Below are 17,666 nucleotides of genomic sequence, written 5' to 3'. Positions count from 1 at the left end.
AATAGAAGTAACCGAGATGATTTTTTGGGTTGTGTAATGGATCACACATCTGATGGCAGATATCATTTTGTGAATGGCTTCTAGTATTAATCTTGCTGGTGATGTTACCTGTTTCGGGGTTCTTTTAACTAGATTTCATACTTTCGGTTACTTGTTTCGTTGCTGCAGTTTCAGCATGTGCACCTCTGGTACTTTGCTTGAGGGGGGCTCCATCTTCTTCTTCCGAACATGTCTTCAGGTAGCCTGAACTTGTTTAGGTAGCCGTATTTGTGCTCTCTCTACTAGTGAAGGGACTATAGCGCATGCCTTTATGCAAGGGATACCGGGTTCGGTTCCTGGAAGAAGGGCTTTGAAACTTAAATGCATTATGACAGTTCGGATTCCACCTTAAATTGTAAGTTCACGTCTCATATAGTTTCAGTAATGAAAAAAAAGTCTGGCAACCGCCAACTAATCACTTATTTCTCTTAGTGGAGTGATAGAGTAATTAATATGTTTACCAGCTGCAAAGTCATTTTTGTTGCTCTGTATACGACAGTATAGGACGAATTGCATACTATGTGGAGTTTTGCAAGCGAACTGCAAATTATCTGTCGTTGTTGTAAGTATATATGCTTTAAGAGCGAAACTTATATTCGAGATCTAAACGTTGATCACACCTACCTAGTTTGTTGAATACAGCTTTCAATTCCACTATCCGGACAACCTGTCGCCTGGATGGGTTCCTTGGCAATGATAGTCACATCCAATTGTTGATACTCCGGGCTTAAAAAGAAAAAAAGCAATGTCAATTTAAGCTATGTCAATTTTAATTAATAAAATTGTCTATAATATATAACATACTGAGACGAACACAAGTGTGCGTAGACAATATTCGAATTATGAGATGTGTGACAGAAACCCTATTCATGAACCATCCTAGATAAGAATGTGTTGAAACTTTTTTTTAATATGTATTTTCAATAGAACTTTTGTAGAATGTCAAACGTTTAAGGGTTATTTGCCACACATACTCACACTTATGACCATATTTACTGTAGTTATCCATACACTAGTTTATTTTGTCGTAATAATAATTCGCATATACACAATTCGAAACAACCATTATGAGGACCATCTCGAAAGAACTTGAAGGGAAGAAGTACCTGCAACTCCTTCTTAATAAGCACAAGATTCCTTCTAGTTTTAGATACAATAGTAGAAATATGTTAATCAAACAATAGCTTATCCTCTATCATAACACCTAAATCTTTATTAGTAGAAACAACTTGTATTGTATGATGATTGATTAAATATGAAAAAAGACATTCGTTTTCCTAGAAAACGATATAATTTTATTCATGTTCAAAGGTAGTGCATTCAGAATGGACCACTGATAAACCGAATTAATATCAGCTTGTAATTTCAAGTGCTTCTGACGATTTACTATTTTAGAAAAGATCTTCAAATCGTCCGCATACAATAGAAAGGGACACTTCAAAGATTTACCAATATCATTAACATAAATTATAAACAAAAGAGGACCCAAATTGGATCCTTGAGGAACACCATTAAAAAAAATATTGTACACAGATGATTTTCAACTCATATATCTGACCACAAATTTACGACCAAGCAAGTAGGAACCAAACCAAAGTATCAAAGATTTAGGAATTTCAAAGAAGTCAAGTTTCTTAAGAAGAATATAATGAGATATCTTATCGAAGGTTTTAGCAAAATCAAAACAGACTGTACCGACTTGACCATGATTATGAACAACAGGAGGAAACCAATGTCAAAAATGTATTCAGGTTTAATTCATTAGATTTATCTTTCATAAATCCGTATTGTTCAGAAATAATACAACGGAACTATAAAGATAGTTATAAATAAGTTGATCAAAAATTTTAGGTATTACACCAAGAATGTAAATAGGTCTATAGTCAGTTACAGTTCTACCTGCCATCTGTTTTAGTAATTGGAGCTACAGCAACAGTTTTCCATACATTTGGATAGAGAGTGATGCTAAGCTCCAATTAAACAACGATGTCAAGATTGGGGCAATTATTTCAGATATACCTTTAATTATAAAAATCGGAATTTGATCAAGACCTACAGAGGCTTTAACATTCAAAGTTTTAATAACATCAAATACCTGTTTAGTGATAAAAAATATTTAATCACTACAAAATTGATTGGCCATAGAAAAATTATTACTATAATTTACATTACATTAACATCATCTTTATGATAAACAGCTTCAAATTGTTTGGCCATAGCCTCAGATAACAATCGAAGACCAGAGACCAATTCCTCGTTAAGTAATACTGCCTTATGACCCTCTTTAGCATTAATTTTGTTTTTCGTATATTTCTCAAAATCTTTTAGGATTAATTTTTAAAGTTTTTTTTTTTTCAATTTTGTTATAATATTTAGTTTTATCAATAAGAAGTTGCTTCTTAAAATTAGAACGATATTTAGAAAATACATATAATCCTGAGCAGATTGGGTTCTTTGAAACTTCTTATGAGTTTTATTCTTTTTATTAAGCAAATAAATTAAATTACGAGAATACCATCTCGGATATTTAGAATTTGATTTAGTTGCTAATGGAACATTATTCCTCATTGCTTCAAATATAACATTGCTAGTATTTTGAGCAACAGCATCAATATCTTGATTCAACAAAATATTGGCCTAGGGAAGTCTTTGGATTTCTCTATATAAAGAAAGAAAAAATGAAATAAAATGAAATCTTTGAGTTTTACGTCCCACGGTTATGCCGGCTAGGATAAAGGAGACGGTGATAATGAGAAATGAATGAAATGGTGGAATGAGGGAAGTGGAAGGAAACGGTAGAATCCCGAGGAAACCCACGCATACGGTGTTTGTCCACCACAAAGTTCACTTGGCGAGGGCTGGGATCGAACCCGATAAAGAAAGATAGTCACCCTTTTGATATAACAAAAAAAAACTATCACTTTGTATCTCCTGTATTAGAGATGATAATCTGACAACGATTTCAATAGGATCACGATACTATTCGAGCAAAACCCGATCTATACTACTACTACTACTACTACTACTACTACTACTACTACTACTACTACTACTACTACTACTACTACTACTACTAATAATAATAATAATAATAATAATAATAATAATAATAATAATAATAATAATGCCTGTAAAAGTTCCTAGCATCTCCATAATTGAATATTTCTTAGTTTCAGAATTCTAACAGAAAATCTCCACATTATGATGGAAAAAAAATGACATAAGTAGATACTTTATTATATAGTTAGTACCAAATATTCTATTTATTTTTACGCAATGATAACTAGCTTATATCAAAATAAATCCACTTACTTTGATTCTTTCTTATAAGTAGCTTCTGTATCCACTCCAGCTTTTATACAGTTAGCAGCAAAAGAAGGTAGAACAGAAGTTGAGGCCACTCCTTGGCAATCTTTACTGGAAGCAGTTCAACAAACATATTTAAATATAACTCTAACATTTATACTTTTCTCGTGTTTTATTTTAATTTTGTTTGTGGCAAAGAGTGTAGATATGTACTGCAGGAAGGAACCAAACAGAGAAATTATATTTGCACACTCAAATGAGTTTTCAATTGTTTTCGTTATCGTATTAACCTGTTTAAAGTCAATTATTGTAAAGGTAAATTACTAAAATCTACATAATTTAACGCGTTTAAGTGTCCAAAAAGAGTAGTGATCCTAAAAGGAATGATGAAGTGTCCCATTAATGAGGAGATTCAACGAAAAAGAAGTTTGTTATTTTTGTTCTGAAAAACCTGGAGTGGATGTTTGGAGTGATTACAGTTTTTTATATGTATGACGGCTGAATTTGTTTTGAAATCCTAGATTTATTCGGTTTACTTTATATCCTTTTGTTTGGTATAGTATATTGTATAGTTGTTTATGATAGCGTTTTAAACGTCAAAAGACAGCCTTCTTCTTGTAAGAAAATAAACCTTAAATTGAATCAGTATCGCACGCAGAATTTCATAAAGGGGGGCAATCCTAAGTGAGTTTTTCCTAGGTTTTCCTCATTCACACCAGGAAAATGCCAGGACAGCACCTCTCATATAGGTCCCAAGCCTCTTTTTTCCTTCCCCGTTCCTTTCTTTCTTCCCACTTCTGCGGGTAGTGTGCTCGCCGGGAGTCATCCCTCTTACCTGACAGGTTTAAGGCCATAGATGCTACTAATACACAGAAATATGTATAAATAAATAAAACGGATTAATTTTTAAAACACTGTATGTAACTTTTATGCAACACTATTTGGTAAATAAAAATATACTAAAACTTTTGATTATTTATCATGTAATCTTATTACTTATCTAGACTTCCTGTATCTAAATTTGAACCGTGTTTTATTCTTAAATTTTATAAATGATTCGAGAACATTTCTTTCCATGAATAACGTAGACCTATACAAGTGCAAAACTTATTTTATCGTTACCTTCAAAATTACTGTTTTTCCCGCACTATTACTAGCAGTTCGTATTAGTTAGCAGTTCGTATTAGTTTTCCATTGAAACTAGATCACTTTCTCCAGTTTTATCCACAATCTTTATTTTGAAAATCTAGTTCTTTATCGACGCTTATGCTTAACATTCGTGAAATAATAAACACTTCTGACCAGAGTATATACACTTATTTATTAAAAACTAAATTACAGTGTTTTAATTAATTAAAATTAATAAACTAAATTAAAATAAACTAAATAAAATAACTAAATAAATAAAATAAAATAAAATAAAATAAGTAAATAAAATAAAAAATAAGTAATAAAATAAAAGTAAGTAATAAAATAAATAAAATAAAATAAAATAAAATAATAATAAACTAAATTAAATAATTAAAATAAACTAAATTAATTTAAAAAAACTAAATAACACTGTAATTTAGTTTTTAATAAACAAGTGTATATACTCTGGTCAGAAGTGTTTATTATTTCTTTTGTGAGTTCCAGAGTCGTGACGAATAGAGTTAACATTCATACATCTGCACCCAAGGGTAATAATTGTATGTTACAAATTAATATTCTAATTAACATATGAACATTGAAATGTCAGTTCAGTTAGGAATGGTTTGACGCTAGTAAGCAAATTGTTGACTTTCTAATTCTTTTTACGTTAAATTTTTAATTTTAATACATTATGAAGACGATAAAAATGAGAGGAAGGATAAAAAAGTAACATGAATGAAATAAAATATGAAACAAGATTAGCATTATATAACTTCTTAAATACTTTAGAAAAAATAATTTAAAAAATAACTTAAGTTACAACTGATAGATACAAGGAAAATAAGCGTTAAATTGTTGATCTGATATATGTAAGCAATTTTATCTACTAGGATCGATGCTTATTAACTTTTTAAAATAGTTGATTCATACTACTTTTTCTACTTCAAAAATATAAATAGCATACTCTTTATAGAGTTTATTATTAGAACTCAAACATTCTTTATTAATTAACGTCATAATTTTTTATTAGCAAACGCTTCTCTAAGTAATTTGATGATACATATACTATCAGTAGTTTCTAAATAGCTCAATAAGACAAAACATTGTTGTTATTATTATTATTACTGTAGTATCTCGGTTTAAACTAATTTCAACTTGAGAATCTGACGGGCGTCTCTGGCAAGTGCAGATTATTTGAAGGGTTCATCTTTTCCAAAGAACTTCTTGACCTTATTACGTGAAATAGATGTTCCTTTCTGTTGGTAATATATTGGCGAGTGTCTTCAATCTGTTTTCAGTGATGTTTTGTTATATCTGCGATAACAATGCTCTTCATCTGTGGGGAGTGTCACTCGCTCAATTGCAGGTTTTGTATGTTATATTCTGAAGTTTGTCATTAAAGTCCGGATCGTTCGTGGTAAATTAATTAGATCAATCTCTGTCCATTTGATTAAGCAAAAATGGTATGTAATGAGGGGTACTTCAAATGTGTTGATGACTTTAACTCTGTTAGCATTAGTAAGCTGAGTTCTGAGTATCGTCTTTATTGAGGAGTTGAATGTAATAAGGGCGTAAGCGAGTTTACGCCCTTTTTGCATCAAACGCATTTGTGGCTTTTGCCATGCTTGTTTAGCCCCCTGGTAAAATTTCAATTCAATATCGGAATAAAATGCAGCATATTACATTGTTTTATGTAAGAAAACTGCATGTTTCAGTTCAGACTTACGCCCTTATTGCATCATACTCTTCAATTCTTGATTGGAAATCTTTCTACAATGTGCTTTTCTTTATGTTATATTCAATGCCTCAAAGATGCATTATTCCTAGGTGTTTGTAGTGCTCTCCTTTTCCGTCTTCTACTTTGTGGTGTTCATCAATTAGGAATCCTTAGGCGTTTGCTATTTTCTCTCTTTGCAGATGTACTGTTTGTTAATTCCTAAATCCATACAAATGTTACAGGTAGAAGCTATTACTATTTCTAGTACTCTGTGTAGTTGGATTAGAGAATTGTCGTAGACCTTTAGGTCATCCATGTATAGCAGATAGTTGATTTTACAAAAATTGTTGCGTGTGATCGCTAATGATCTAATGAGAAGTTTGACAACTACGCAAAATCATATATAATAGGGCACTGAGGGAATCGCTTTGGAATGTGCCTCTCTTATTATTATTATTATTATTATTATTATTATTATTATTATTATTATTATTATTATTATTATTATTATTATTATTATTATTATTATAGACATAGATCTACTTACTTTTCAGTCGTAGCACAATGACTGCTAAACGTTTCATTACACTCTTCAGTAAGTTTGATGTTAGAACTTCCATTGAACTGGACAGCACAATCTGATACCATCTTAGTAATTAATTTATTTTCACACACTTGCCTGGAAAAATATATGTACATTTTAGTTTAATGCCCCACAAGTTATCCCCTTTAGGCTAAAGGAGACTATGATTAATGAAAGTGAATGAATGTGAAATTAAATTTATGGGCTCTCCCATCAGGAATCAGAGAGACCACGTGCACTAGTAACATTTGTTTGAAATAAAAATAACTGTTACGTTTTCCAGTCACATGGTTTCCTAATTATCCAATTTATTTTTTATATAGGTTTACATTCTCCACTTTTTTAAACACTTTCAACCATTAACCTCAAATTCAAAGACATGAACTTAGAAATATCGAGAACAGTTAAAATTCCAAAGGCTGGGAATCGAATCCGGGACCACGTGCACCAATGGAGCACCCACTAGCCACTAGATCATCGGGAAAAGCCTGTAAAAATAAACTATTATTAGAAATAGATTTTTCTTTGCATATTGTGCGTAATCATGTTTTGATAATGTAGACCAGCGTTTATCCATCCTGTCTATACCTGTTTTTTTTTTTTTTTTCTGTATTATCCGTGCTGAAAAATATGGAATAATTTATGTTGATAAAAATATAGATTCGTGGTGCCTTCCGAATGAATGGAATGGCTACATGGTGGGTTATGAGTATGTGAATTATGAATTGATTGTTCGGAATTTAACACCCATTCTTAGCAACAAGGCTATTTTAGAGATAGCCTACTATTTAAAGTGGGATCCGAGTCACTACTTGCGTTTGTATCCGATACAAGTGTCTCCACCGGAAATTGCATTCGGGAATACATGCACAGAAGACACAGTTAGCCATTCAGCTTTGAAGGAACACGTGCGTTACAAATGGAAACCTTTCAAACGTATTCTATAAAACTTGCTTTCAGGACACTCAGCATAATTTTGCTATACTTCTGAAAATATACTGTATGTTACACAGTAACAAGGATGTTATAGCAGTGGCGTCATTTGGAAAGGATAAGGGTAAGTCCCTCCCTGAGTTTGAGAAATATTCACTTTGCTTACTGGTACACTGCTATACTAATAGAAACGTGAAACTGTTATGTCGGTAGACACTCTTCCCCCCTGAGAAAATCTAAAACGATGCAACTGTGTTATAGAATGTCGAATCACTTCCTTCTATACTTTTTTTTGTCGCAAACAGAAAACTACTGTCAGTGACAGTTTATTTTCTTGTGAGAATAAATTGCTAAGGCAACAATAAAATAAAATGTTTTCGGTATTTATTATTTTTCTATCATCGGATAGCTTCTACTACCAATTCGCTCGAATAAATCATAGTTTTAATGTATATATTATAGGCAAATCATATTAATAATGTATGGTATAGCCCATCAAAAATAATTTGTCTAAAACAGTGAGGTAATTGTAATTTATAAGTTAAGGCAACATTGAATTGGTATTTATTCACAATATTTTATCCAGAATAAATAATTTCCATATGATATCTTGTGTATTTGAAGATCTATTGGTTTGTTATGCTATTATAACTTTAATTTTAAATTCTGCGAAGTGAAAAAGTCACCTTTATTCAGCTAAATTAGGAATGCTAGCCACTTTTAAAAAAATGGACCCAACCGGATCATTGATCTTTTTTCATCTTATTGTCTCTTCTATACTTTATCTATTACTACAGGGACGCGAACACAGAAACTTCGAGGAAAGTTAAAAATCGGATCATGTTTTACACAGGAACTCGAACTTTCGATGAACTTTCGCCTCGCATACTCAGCCTAACGCTTCTGACCGCTCAGCCACACACACCACACCCGCACTAGGCCAACGGGTCAGCTAACTGTATTTTTCGCAGAACAGTTTTCATGGAAAAACTATATAATAAGAGAGAAATAAAATACAGTGATTACGAAAGCTAATTTTTCAGTTGAACTGTTATTGCGAGAATTACAATACAAATAAAGAAATAGTCTACCTATGTCACATTTGCTCATGAAGATAGAAAATGAAATGAAATATTTTAGTTTAACGTCCCACGATTATGCCCATTAGGCTAAGGGAGACGAATGATTACGGAAAGTGAATGATAATGGAAAAATTGTTGGAATAATAATGTGGGAGGAAACATAGTGTCCCGAGAAAACCCATGGACACGATGTTGTCCACCTCAAACTTACTTGGTCGGAGATCGAATCAGGGATCCCACACACCAGAGGCAAGCGCTCTACCACTGAGCCACCGTGCCCCTCTCTCATGAAGGCAGAATTTAATACTCCACCAGTCCACCGTACAGGTACACAGTTAGCGTACACGTTTTCGGCACGATTCCTGAGTTCAAATGGTTCGAATCCCACGTCAAAACTGTAGGTCCAAGTCTCAAATATCCTCGGTTCTGAACGAGACGCTAAACTCTAAATAAAGCAATCCACCAGTTGACTGATACTTTTATTTGATATTTTTCTAACGCATTTATTTAACTGTTTCTTATGACTAACCACGTGCTTATCGTATTTACCTCTCGATTTCTATTGCCGGGACCACAGAATTTTTGTTGTTGGCCTAGCATCAAGAAATAATGTGAAAACTATCAGATGACAGAAGTAGTGAATTCACTCAGTCTAGAAACTCAGGAAAAATTGCATTAAAACGCAATATGTGCCTATTTGAAGCAATGATAAATACATTTACTTATGTACAACACAGTATCATTAACCTATATCTCTTACTAAAGAAAAAGTCACTTTTACTAACTGATTGTCTTCTTGGAGGGTTCCAGACGATATTTCAGTTTGATCCGTTGTAGAAGACGCTTCTTGGTTTCCTACTTGGTTTATTGCTGGTGAAGGCTTCTTCTGGTTATCGTCACAATTAGTCTGGACTTTATCACGAATCTCCTCAATTTCTTCTTCTTTACTACAAGACAAAGAGTTATTGTTCTTTATTAAGATAGATTTACCAGGTTTTATCACAAAATCTGATATATCTTAATTTTATTTTTCTAGGTCTAATTTTTGGTCATTTTGCAACACATTCGCTAATCTGCTTTAAACTCTATACTGTAATTTGTATTATCTATCACTAAGCTTTTTCAACATCTAAGATAAATAAAATAAAGAGTTTGTTTGTGTGTATATATGTGTGTGTGTGTCTGTTTGTCTGTATCTCTGTCTGTGTATGGCCTGGGGACCAGACGAGTGGACCGAGAGTTACCAAATTTGGGTCACGGATACCTTGGTCCAGGCTCCAGACCAAGACGAAGCGTTTTTTTTTTCTTTTTTCTCGATTTCGAACCAGGGCGTCTCAGGGGCGTTTACCGGGACCGGCCTGGGGACCAAACAAGTTGACCGATAGTTACCAAATTTTGGTCACGAAAACCTTGGTCCTGGTCCCAGACCAAGGCGAAGCTTTTTTTTAAATTCGAACCAGGGGGTCTCAGGGGGGCGTTTACTTGGGCATGTAAAAGTAGTAGAAAATGATTTTAGTGTCGAATTCATAGTTTTCGCGGTCGCTGAAATGAATAGTGATACTCCCACAGGCATTGACTTCCAAACACAGCCCCCATGCGAAGAATGTCTATACTCAGCTAGTATAAAATAAATATATAATATATTGTATAAAAGCGAGTGTGAGTTTCTGTGTGACCGCATTGCGTATTAACTACAGAACCAAATAAAATTATTCTTGGCATGAATATCAACCCTGGGTCTCTCAATTATCATATGATATTGAACTGATTAAAATATATATCCTAACGGGGAAAGGGAATCACATAATTGATGCGAAAAATCCAATCACGCAATAGTTATTAAACCAATCAAAATGATGCTTGGCATGAGAATCATGGATGTAATGGGCGTATACAGGAATACATGACATATATCCGCTTAATATTTTTTTAGTCCAGTGTATACTTACCCTAAATTTACGAAAGAACGAGAGTATACCTAGCAAAAAGTCTAGAATTACATCACTGATAATTATCAGCCTTAGGCCTAGCAAAGATATGATGTTAAAATATTAAAATGCATTACCTAAGAAGAGAGCGAGATTCACAATTTGTGTGACGAAAAATTGAATGATGACATGTAAAAATAATCAAAAATGACTAGTATTAGTGTCCAATCCACAGTTTTCGGGGTCGCTGAGATTAATAGTGATACTCTTAATGTCTTTTATGTCCCCCTCCCCCCCCATAGGGATAAGAATTGGTGGAGGTGGAAATGCGGACATTGCGGATTTTTATCGTTACACTTATGTAACGATAATGATACACAATGTTACACTTATGTAACATTGTAATGCGTATCCTAAGGGAAAAGAGGTTCAAATACGTTCCATAAACCTACTCTTTTCGTTCGAAAAAGGGACGTTTCAGCTAGTAAATAAATAAATTAGAAAAAGAAAACGTGTTCTGTAATTACATGGTAGAGAAACAATTCTTTAAAATTTGTTTGCTCATGTTAGGTTAGGTTTGTTAAATCTAGCTTAATACTCTAGCGCTAGAAGAAATAATAGGCTAAATGTGGTTCATTTTACAGTGTGAAACAGTGGTAGACTTCAAAACCATGAGGATTTAGTACAGTGGGACATCGATAACTTGAAGCTAAAGGGAATATATAAACATTCGAGATATTGAGTTTTTCGAGTAATCAAGATTCGAGTTATCAACAACAAAAATTCGATATACCGTTTCCGCGTTCCTCATGAAAAGTGACTATATAACCTCTATAACTCGAAGTTTTATTCATTCAACCTCTATAACTCGAAGTTGTGAAAGTTCCTTAAGTTAAATAAGATGACTAATAAAAATAAAGTAGAACACAATTACAGTATATATTAGCAACAATGACAGTTACGTAAAAGCATAGAGCTTCGAGGTATCGAGGTCATATCAAGAGAAAATCGACTTATACACGTAATTCCGTAGAGATTGCATATACGAAAGTTCGAGTTGCCGAGGTTTTTAAATATAATTAATTATGAAACCCTTAAAATTCGACTTATCGAGGTTGTAATTTTTAAACATTCGACATACAGAGGTTATTTTAACATTGAGTGTTATGGAGAGTTAAAAAAATATGAAAAAAAATCAAGTTATCAAGGAATTCGAGTTATCAAAGTTAGAGTTATCGAAGTTTTAAAACCGGAACCCAATGTATCGCTTCACCTTTCAATAGATATGGGGTATTTTCCAAAAGCTTCCAACCTGACACTGAAATATCGAGCCATTGGTAATAAGCCGTTTTTGGCATATAGTGACATCTATGGAAGAAATAATGTAACCGTTTCAACTGTGTAGCTGCATCAGTTCGTTGGAGACAGTCTTTTGAATCAGTATGTTGAGCTCGCATTTGCATGACAATGCTCCAGTTCACACGGCTATTGCTACAAAGGTCGCAGTGCTTTACGGGTGGTGGGCTGTAAGGTTGATGCGGAATCTTCTTGAAGCCATAGTATTTCACTGCAGCCTTGGCAACAACAGCCCTGTGAACTGGAGTATTGTCATGAAGTTTGCGTCCTCAATACACTGTGATTGATTTAAATTACTAGCTTTAACAAGCTGACGCAGCTAGAGTTGATACTGATACATTATTTCTTCCGTAGATGACTGTATGCCACGAACAATTTATTAGTAGGGGCGTGACGGAAACTTTTAGAAATTCCGTTTTAAGGCCGGATTTGAAACATTATTGATATGCTGAATTCATATAAAAAATGATTTCTCGATATTTCTTAACAATTCTTGCTCCATGAAAATCGTTGTACTATTAGTTTCACTACTTCTGGTTTTAATCTCTCTCTTTCTTTGAGTGTATGTGTTTATATCAATACGTAAGTGTACGCATGTATGTATATATGTATGTATGTGTGTGTTTCGCATTAAGCATGGAGCAATTTGAACCAAACTTGGCACACGGATGACTTACAATCTGAAAAAGAAAATTGCTGTGGAAGTAAAATATATTTATCACCAATAGAGGTAGGGGTGGGAAGGAAGTGACATGTAAATATAATCCAAAACGACACTCAGATGCGTTTAAAATCCAAGTTCAGTCCCATCGATATAGGGCTGAGAAGGGGTGAAAATTGAAATGTCCAAAATGATGTAATTTAGTGTCGAATACATAGTTATCGGGGTCAGTAAGCTGATTGGTGCCTCCTCGATGATATTTAAGCCCTATGATCACGTGGTCCACCGTTCCCGAAAATTCCACCCCTAAAGGAGAGAGGGAAGAGAGTTTTTAAAATGCCTTTACTTTTCTGTTCTGTGCTCATACCGAGTGGCCAAAGTGAGGAAGCGTTTTAACCGTTTGAAAAGAATTTTTGAACATAGCACTTGGGTCGACCTGAGTTTTTATCATTTCAACTTCATTAGAATGGGTATTATAAGATGGAGAGGTTCGATTTTTTAAAAATAATATTTCCATAAACGTATTTTTCCTGTGCGAAGAACGGGCAGTTCAGCTAGTAGAAGAATAAGAGTATAGGTAGAATCTACTCTTGAGATCCTGAATAAATATCAAAAACCACCTGCCGCCTTCCATTGCCATTTTGCGCTATGGAAATAAATATTGAAACCGGAAGTGAGTTAAATTTATAGAACTTCCGGTTTTAGTACAAAATAAGACTGGAGATAAAACCTATGCATCAGACAATGAATCAATCTACCTATATATATCGGGTAGTCTAAAAATGGCGCCCACGGACCACAGAGCACTATTCTACAGGCCAAAATAAAGCGAAAATGTTATATGATGAAATACCATCCGGGGCCTCCTTCAGCCGCTATGGGGAATCAAAATTTCACAATGTGTCAACATCGCAGATTAACTTGGAGCCATTAGCATTATTCTACAAATGAGTGATTCCATTTCAAATCGTCCAGGGTGGTCCACATGACTATCTCAGATTTAACTTATTTTTTAAAATAAGAAACTACATACAAAATTATTAGACCCATATTTTTTCTTTTTGCTGAAAAAAATTTTTTCTTCGATATACAGCCTTCCAAAATGGCTGCCCTCTTCTCGGATTGCTCGTAAAACTGAAAAACATGTCAAATTAAAAGTTTTGTTGTAGAGAAACTAATGTACTTAGTAACATAATCGCAATAGCAGGAAGAGTATAAAGTTGTATGTTTCGTTGGAGGGTAAAAATTCGTCTATTGGTCCAATAGGAATCGCGCAATTCACTCGCAATGTTGCCAACTTTGATGAAATTTTTGCTAACTTCAAACATTTTTTTTCTGTCCTCACGAGCAATATCAACCATCTGCTTGTAGCATCGAAATCTACTCCATAAGGTCTCTTGAAAATGTAAAGGACTTACGTTTCTGATTATTACATCCCACGTTATAGCATGATGAAAAGCTGAAAATTTCATTAAGACGCCATGTTTGGACGCCATTTTCTCAAAAAACCCACCTTTTAAAAATCTGAATTTTTTACATGTATTGGAAAAGTACCTAAGTATTTAATATCCGTTAACCGTTCATGCGGCTGAAGCCCCTAACATTCGCAATTAATTATTGAAATTTCGATTTTTGTACTTGCAATGTAAATATTTCCTATGGGCATTTAGGTCCTATACACAAGGCGATTTGAAAGGGAGTATGAAAATTTTGAGAGATGAATCCTGACATCAAATCCAGTAAAAAAGTTCCTATAAACATGAGTCGAATTCCGCTTCGTTTTCGAGTTACAGGGTTTCCAACTCGGGACCAAAAATCGGCTCGCGACAATGGAAAATAAAATATATATTTCGTGTTAAATCAGAGCTATGTGCTAAAGTTATGATGAAGTTCAGAAAGTTGATTTGTATCAATATGAAAATTTTTACGTGCGTTGCAATTCGGTTGGCAGTGTTGCCAACTTGGTAGAACTTTTATTTCTTTCCAAATGACACTACGTAGATTTTATTTGATATTTGGTATTCATTAATGACTGCAAACATCACATAAAGCACAATTTTCCCCACATCACCACAGTTTTCGAAAACTTACATGGATTTCATTAAAAGGTTTATCTTGTGCATTATTGATAGTTTGCAACATTAAGTGTGAATTTCACTCGATGTTTGTCATCATTAGTAAAACCAAAATGTCGAATAAAAACTACGTCTGTGTAAGTTGTAATAATCATAATAATAATAATAAAAAGAAGAAAAAATATTCTTTATTATTGCAAAACCTCTCATAACTCCACGCATCAAGTTCGAACTTGTTCAAGAAGTTCTGCTGAAACCACGAAACAGTTTATTACGAGGTTTGGTGTCGTGAACATCGTCCTAGTGTTCTCAGGAACCATGAAAATTGTTTTTACTGGTAGCATGACATTGTAGTGCACGAGTTACAGTGTTTGTGTGAATAACAATGAGGAAGTCCTATTACAGTAAGGACCGTATTAAATGTGTTGATGATTCTAAAAGGCATAAGATAATTGTGTATAGAAAGAATTCTTGACAAACATTTAATTTTGTGGCAAAATATATGTATTGTGTACAGCGCGTCTGCCAAAACGTAGTATTAGGAGAGGATGAATATTTGTGTAAAGGGTGCTTTGAATATTTACCGTGAACAACGTGAATGTGTGTGAGATATTGGTGACCACGAAAGAGATGTAAATATAAAATTATGAGATAAAGAATTTGTTCCTCTGAATGTAGATTTTGAAACCATTAACCAGACAGTTAACATGCTAAACATGAATGTGTCCCCATTAAAACGTCCGTTATCGGTGAAACCTAGACTGCAGTGAAGGATTCACCTCTCAGAATTTTTCATACTGGCTTTCAAATCGCCTTCTGTACAGGACACAAATAATCATCCTCCCCTAATAGTACGTTTGGGCTGACACACTGTACGCAGTCCATATATTTTACCGCAAGATATATATATATTTTTTTTGTCTAGAACTCCTTCTGTGCACAATCCCCTTACGGCTTTTAGCATAAATAACACATTTAATACGGTCCTTACTCTAATAGGACTTCCCCATTGTTATTCACACAAACACTTAACTAGTGCACTAGAATGTCATGCTACCAGTGTAAACAATTTTCATGGTTCCAGAGAACACTAGGACGATGTTCACGACACCGAATCTCACAAACTATCAATAACGCATGAGATAAACCTTTTAATGAAATACATGTAAGTTTTCGAAAACTGTGGTGATGTTAGGAAAATTGTGCGTCATGTGATGTTTGCAATCATTAATGAATACCAAATATCAAATAAAATCCACGTAGTGTCATTTGGAAAGAAATAAAAGTTCTACCAAGTTGGCAACACTGCCAACCGAATTGCAACGCACGTAAAAATTTTCATATTGATACAAATCAACTTTCTGAACTTCATCATAACTTTAGCACACAGTTTCTAATTTAACGCGAAATATATATTTTATTTTCCATTGTCGCGAGCCGATTTTTGGTCCCGAGTTGGAAACCCTGTAACTCGAAAACGAAGCGGAATTCGACTCATGTTTATAGGAACTTTTTTACTGGATTTGATGTCAGGATTCATCTCTCAAAATTTTCATACTCCCTTTCAAATCGCCTTGTGTATAGGACCTAAATGCCCATAGGAAATATTTACATTGCAAGTACAAAAATCGAAATTTCAATAATTAATTGCGAATGTTAGGGGCTTCAGCCGCATGAACGGTTAACGGATATTAAATACTTAGGTACTTTTCTAATACATGTAAAAAATTCAGATTTTTAAAAGGTGGGTTTTTTGAGAAAATGGCGTCCAAACATGGCGTCTTAATGAAATTTTCAGCTTTTCATCATGCTATAACGTGGGATGTAATAATCAGAAACGTAAGTCCTTTACATTTTCAAGAGACCTTATGGAGTAGATTTCGATGCTACAAGCAGATGGTTGATATTGCTCATGAGGACAGAAAAAAAATGTTTGAAGTTAGCAAAAATTTCATCAAAGTTGGCAACATTGCGAGTGAATTGCGCGATTCCTATTGGACCAATAGACGAATTTTTACCCTCCAACGAAACATACAACTTTATACTCTTCCTGCTATTGCGATTATGTTACTAAGTACATTAGTTTCTCTACAACAAAACTTTTAATTTGACATGTTTTTCAGTTTTACGAGCAATCCGAGAAGAGGGCAGCCATTTTGGAAGGCTGTCTATCGAAGGAAAAATTTTTTTCAGCAAAAAGAAAAAAATATGGGTTTAATAATATTGCATGTAGATCCCATATACAAAAAATAAATGAAATCTGAGACTATGATGGGGACTAATTGTGGTTTGCCTGGACGATTTGAAATGGAATTGGTCAAATACAACAAGCAGTTGAATCAATTGCTATAGTAATAAGTAATGCTAATGTCCATCAATGTCGACTTTAGCTGCCATCTGGAAAGAATCGATATAACTATTTGATAGATTGGTAGATCTAATCTATGGTTCTTTATTTGCGACGTTGCCACATAGTGCAATTTGTGTCTTCAGACGAGGACTCGAAAGGTATATATATATATATTATAGTGGCGGATCCAAGATATGATCAAGGAAGGGCTAAAGCATAGTTTCGCGTTTTATCCAGTGTAAAGCAGGATTGAAGCTCATTTTAGCCACTGTATACTTGAGCAACAAAGGGGGGACTATATCCCCTATAGCCCCCTTGGATCCGCCCCTTTATATATATATACAGATGGTGATCAGAAAAGTGGAAACACCTGAACGAAATTGCAACTTACCAGATTAATATGGTGTCTGGCCACCTTTCGCCTTCAGAACAGCCTTGATGCGACGTGGGATGGACGCATAGAGGTCGTGAATGGTAGCAAGTGGAATTTTACACCATTCCTCGT

The 17,666-nt window shown here is 34.0% G+C and overlaps 1 protein-coding gene across 3 annotated transcripts in view; it reads right to left on the bottom strand.

The window, feature by feature from the left end:
- Window positions 1–17,666, bottom strand: part of LOC145686214 (uncharacterized) — a 117,357-nt gene that overhangs the window by 35,037 nt on the left and 64,654 nt on the right. For all 3 annotated transcript variants that reach the window (XM_081759281.1, XM_081759291.1, XM_081759272.1), the window contains exons 9-12: window positions 9,577–9,738; window positions 6,741–6,872; window positions 3,352–3,456; window positions 664–765 (exon numbers count right to left, since the gene is read on the bottom strand). In XM_081759281.1, coding sequence (XP_081615407.1) covers window positions 664–765; window positions 3,352–3,456; window positions 6,741–6,872; window positions 9,577–9,738 — 501 coding nt within the window. The remainder of the gene's footprint in view (window positions 1–663; window positions 766–3,351; window positions 3,457–6,740; window positions 6,873–9,576; window positions 9,739–17,666) is intronic.

The sequence above is a fragment of the Thermobia domestica genome, chromosome 1 (assembly GCF_964235325.1).
Source record: "Thermobia domestica chromosome 1, izTheDome1.hap1.1, whole genome shotgun sequence".
NCBI classification, from domain to species: domain Eukaryota; kingdom Metazoa; phylum Arthropoda; class Insecta; order Zygentoma; family Lepismatidae; genus Thermobia; species Thermobia domestica.
Note: the sequence above shows the minus strand (reverse complement) of the source record. Positions and strands in the feature narration are given on the sequence as shown.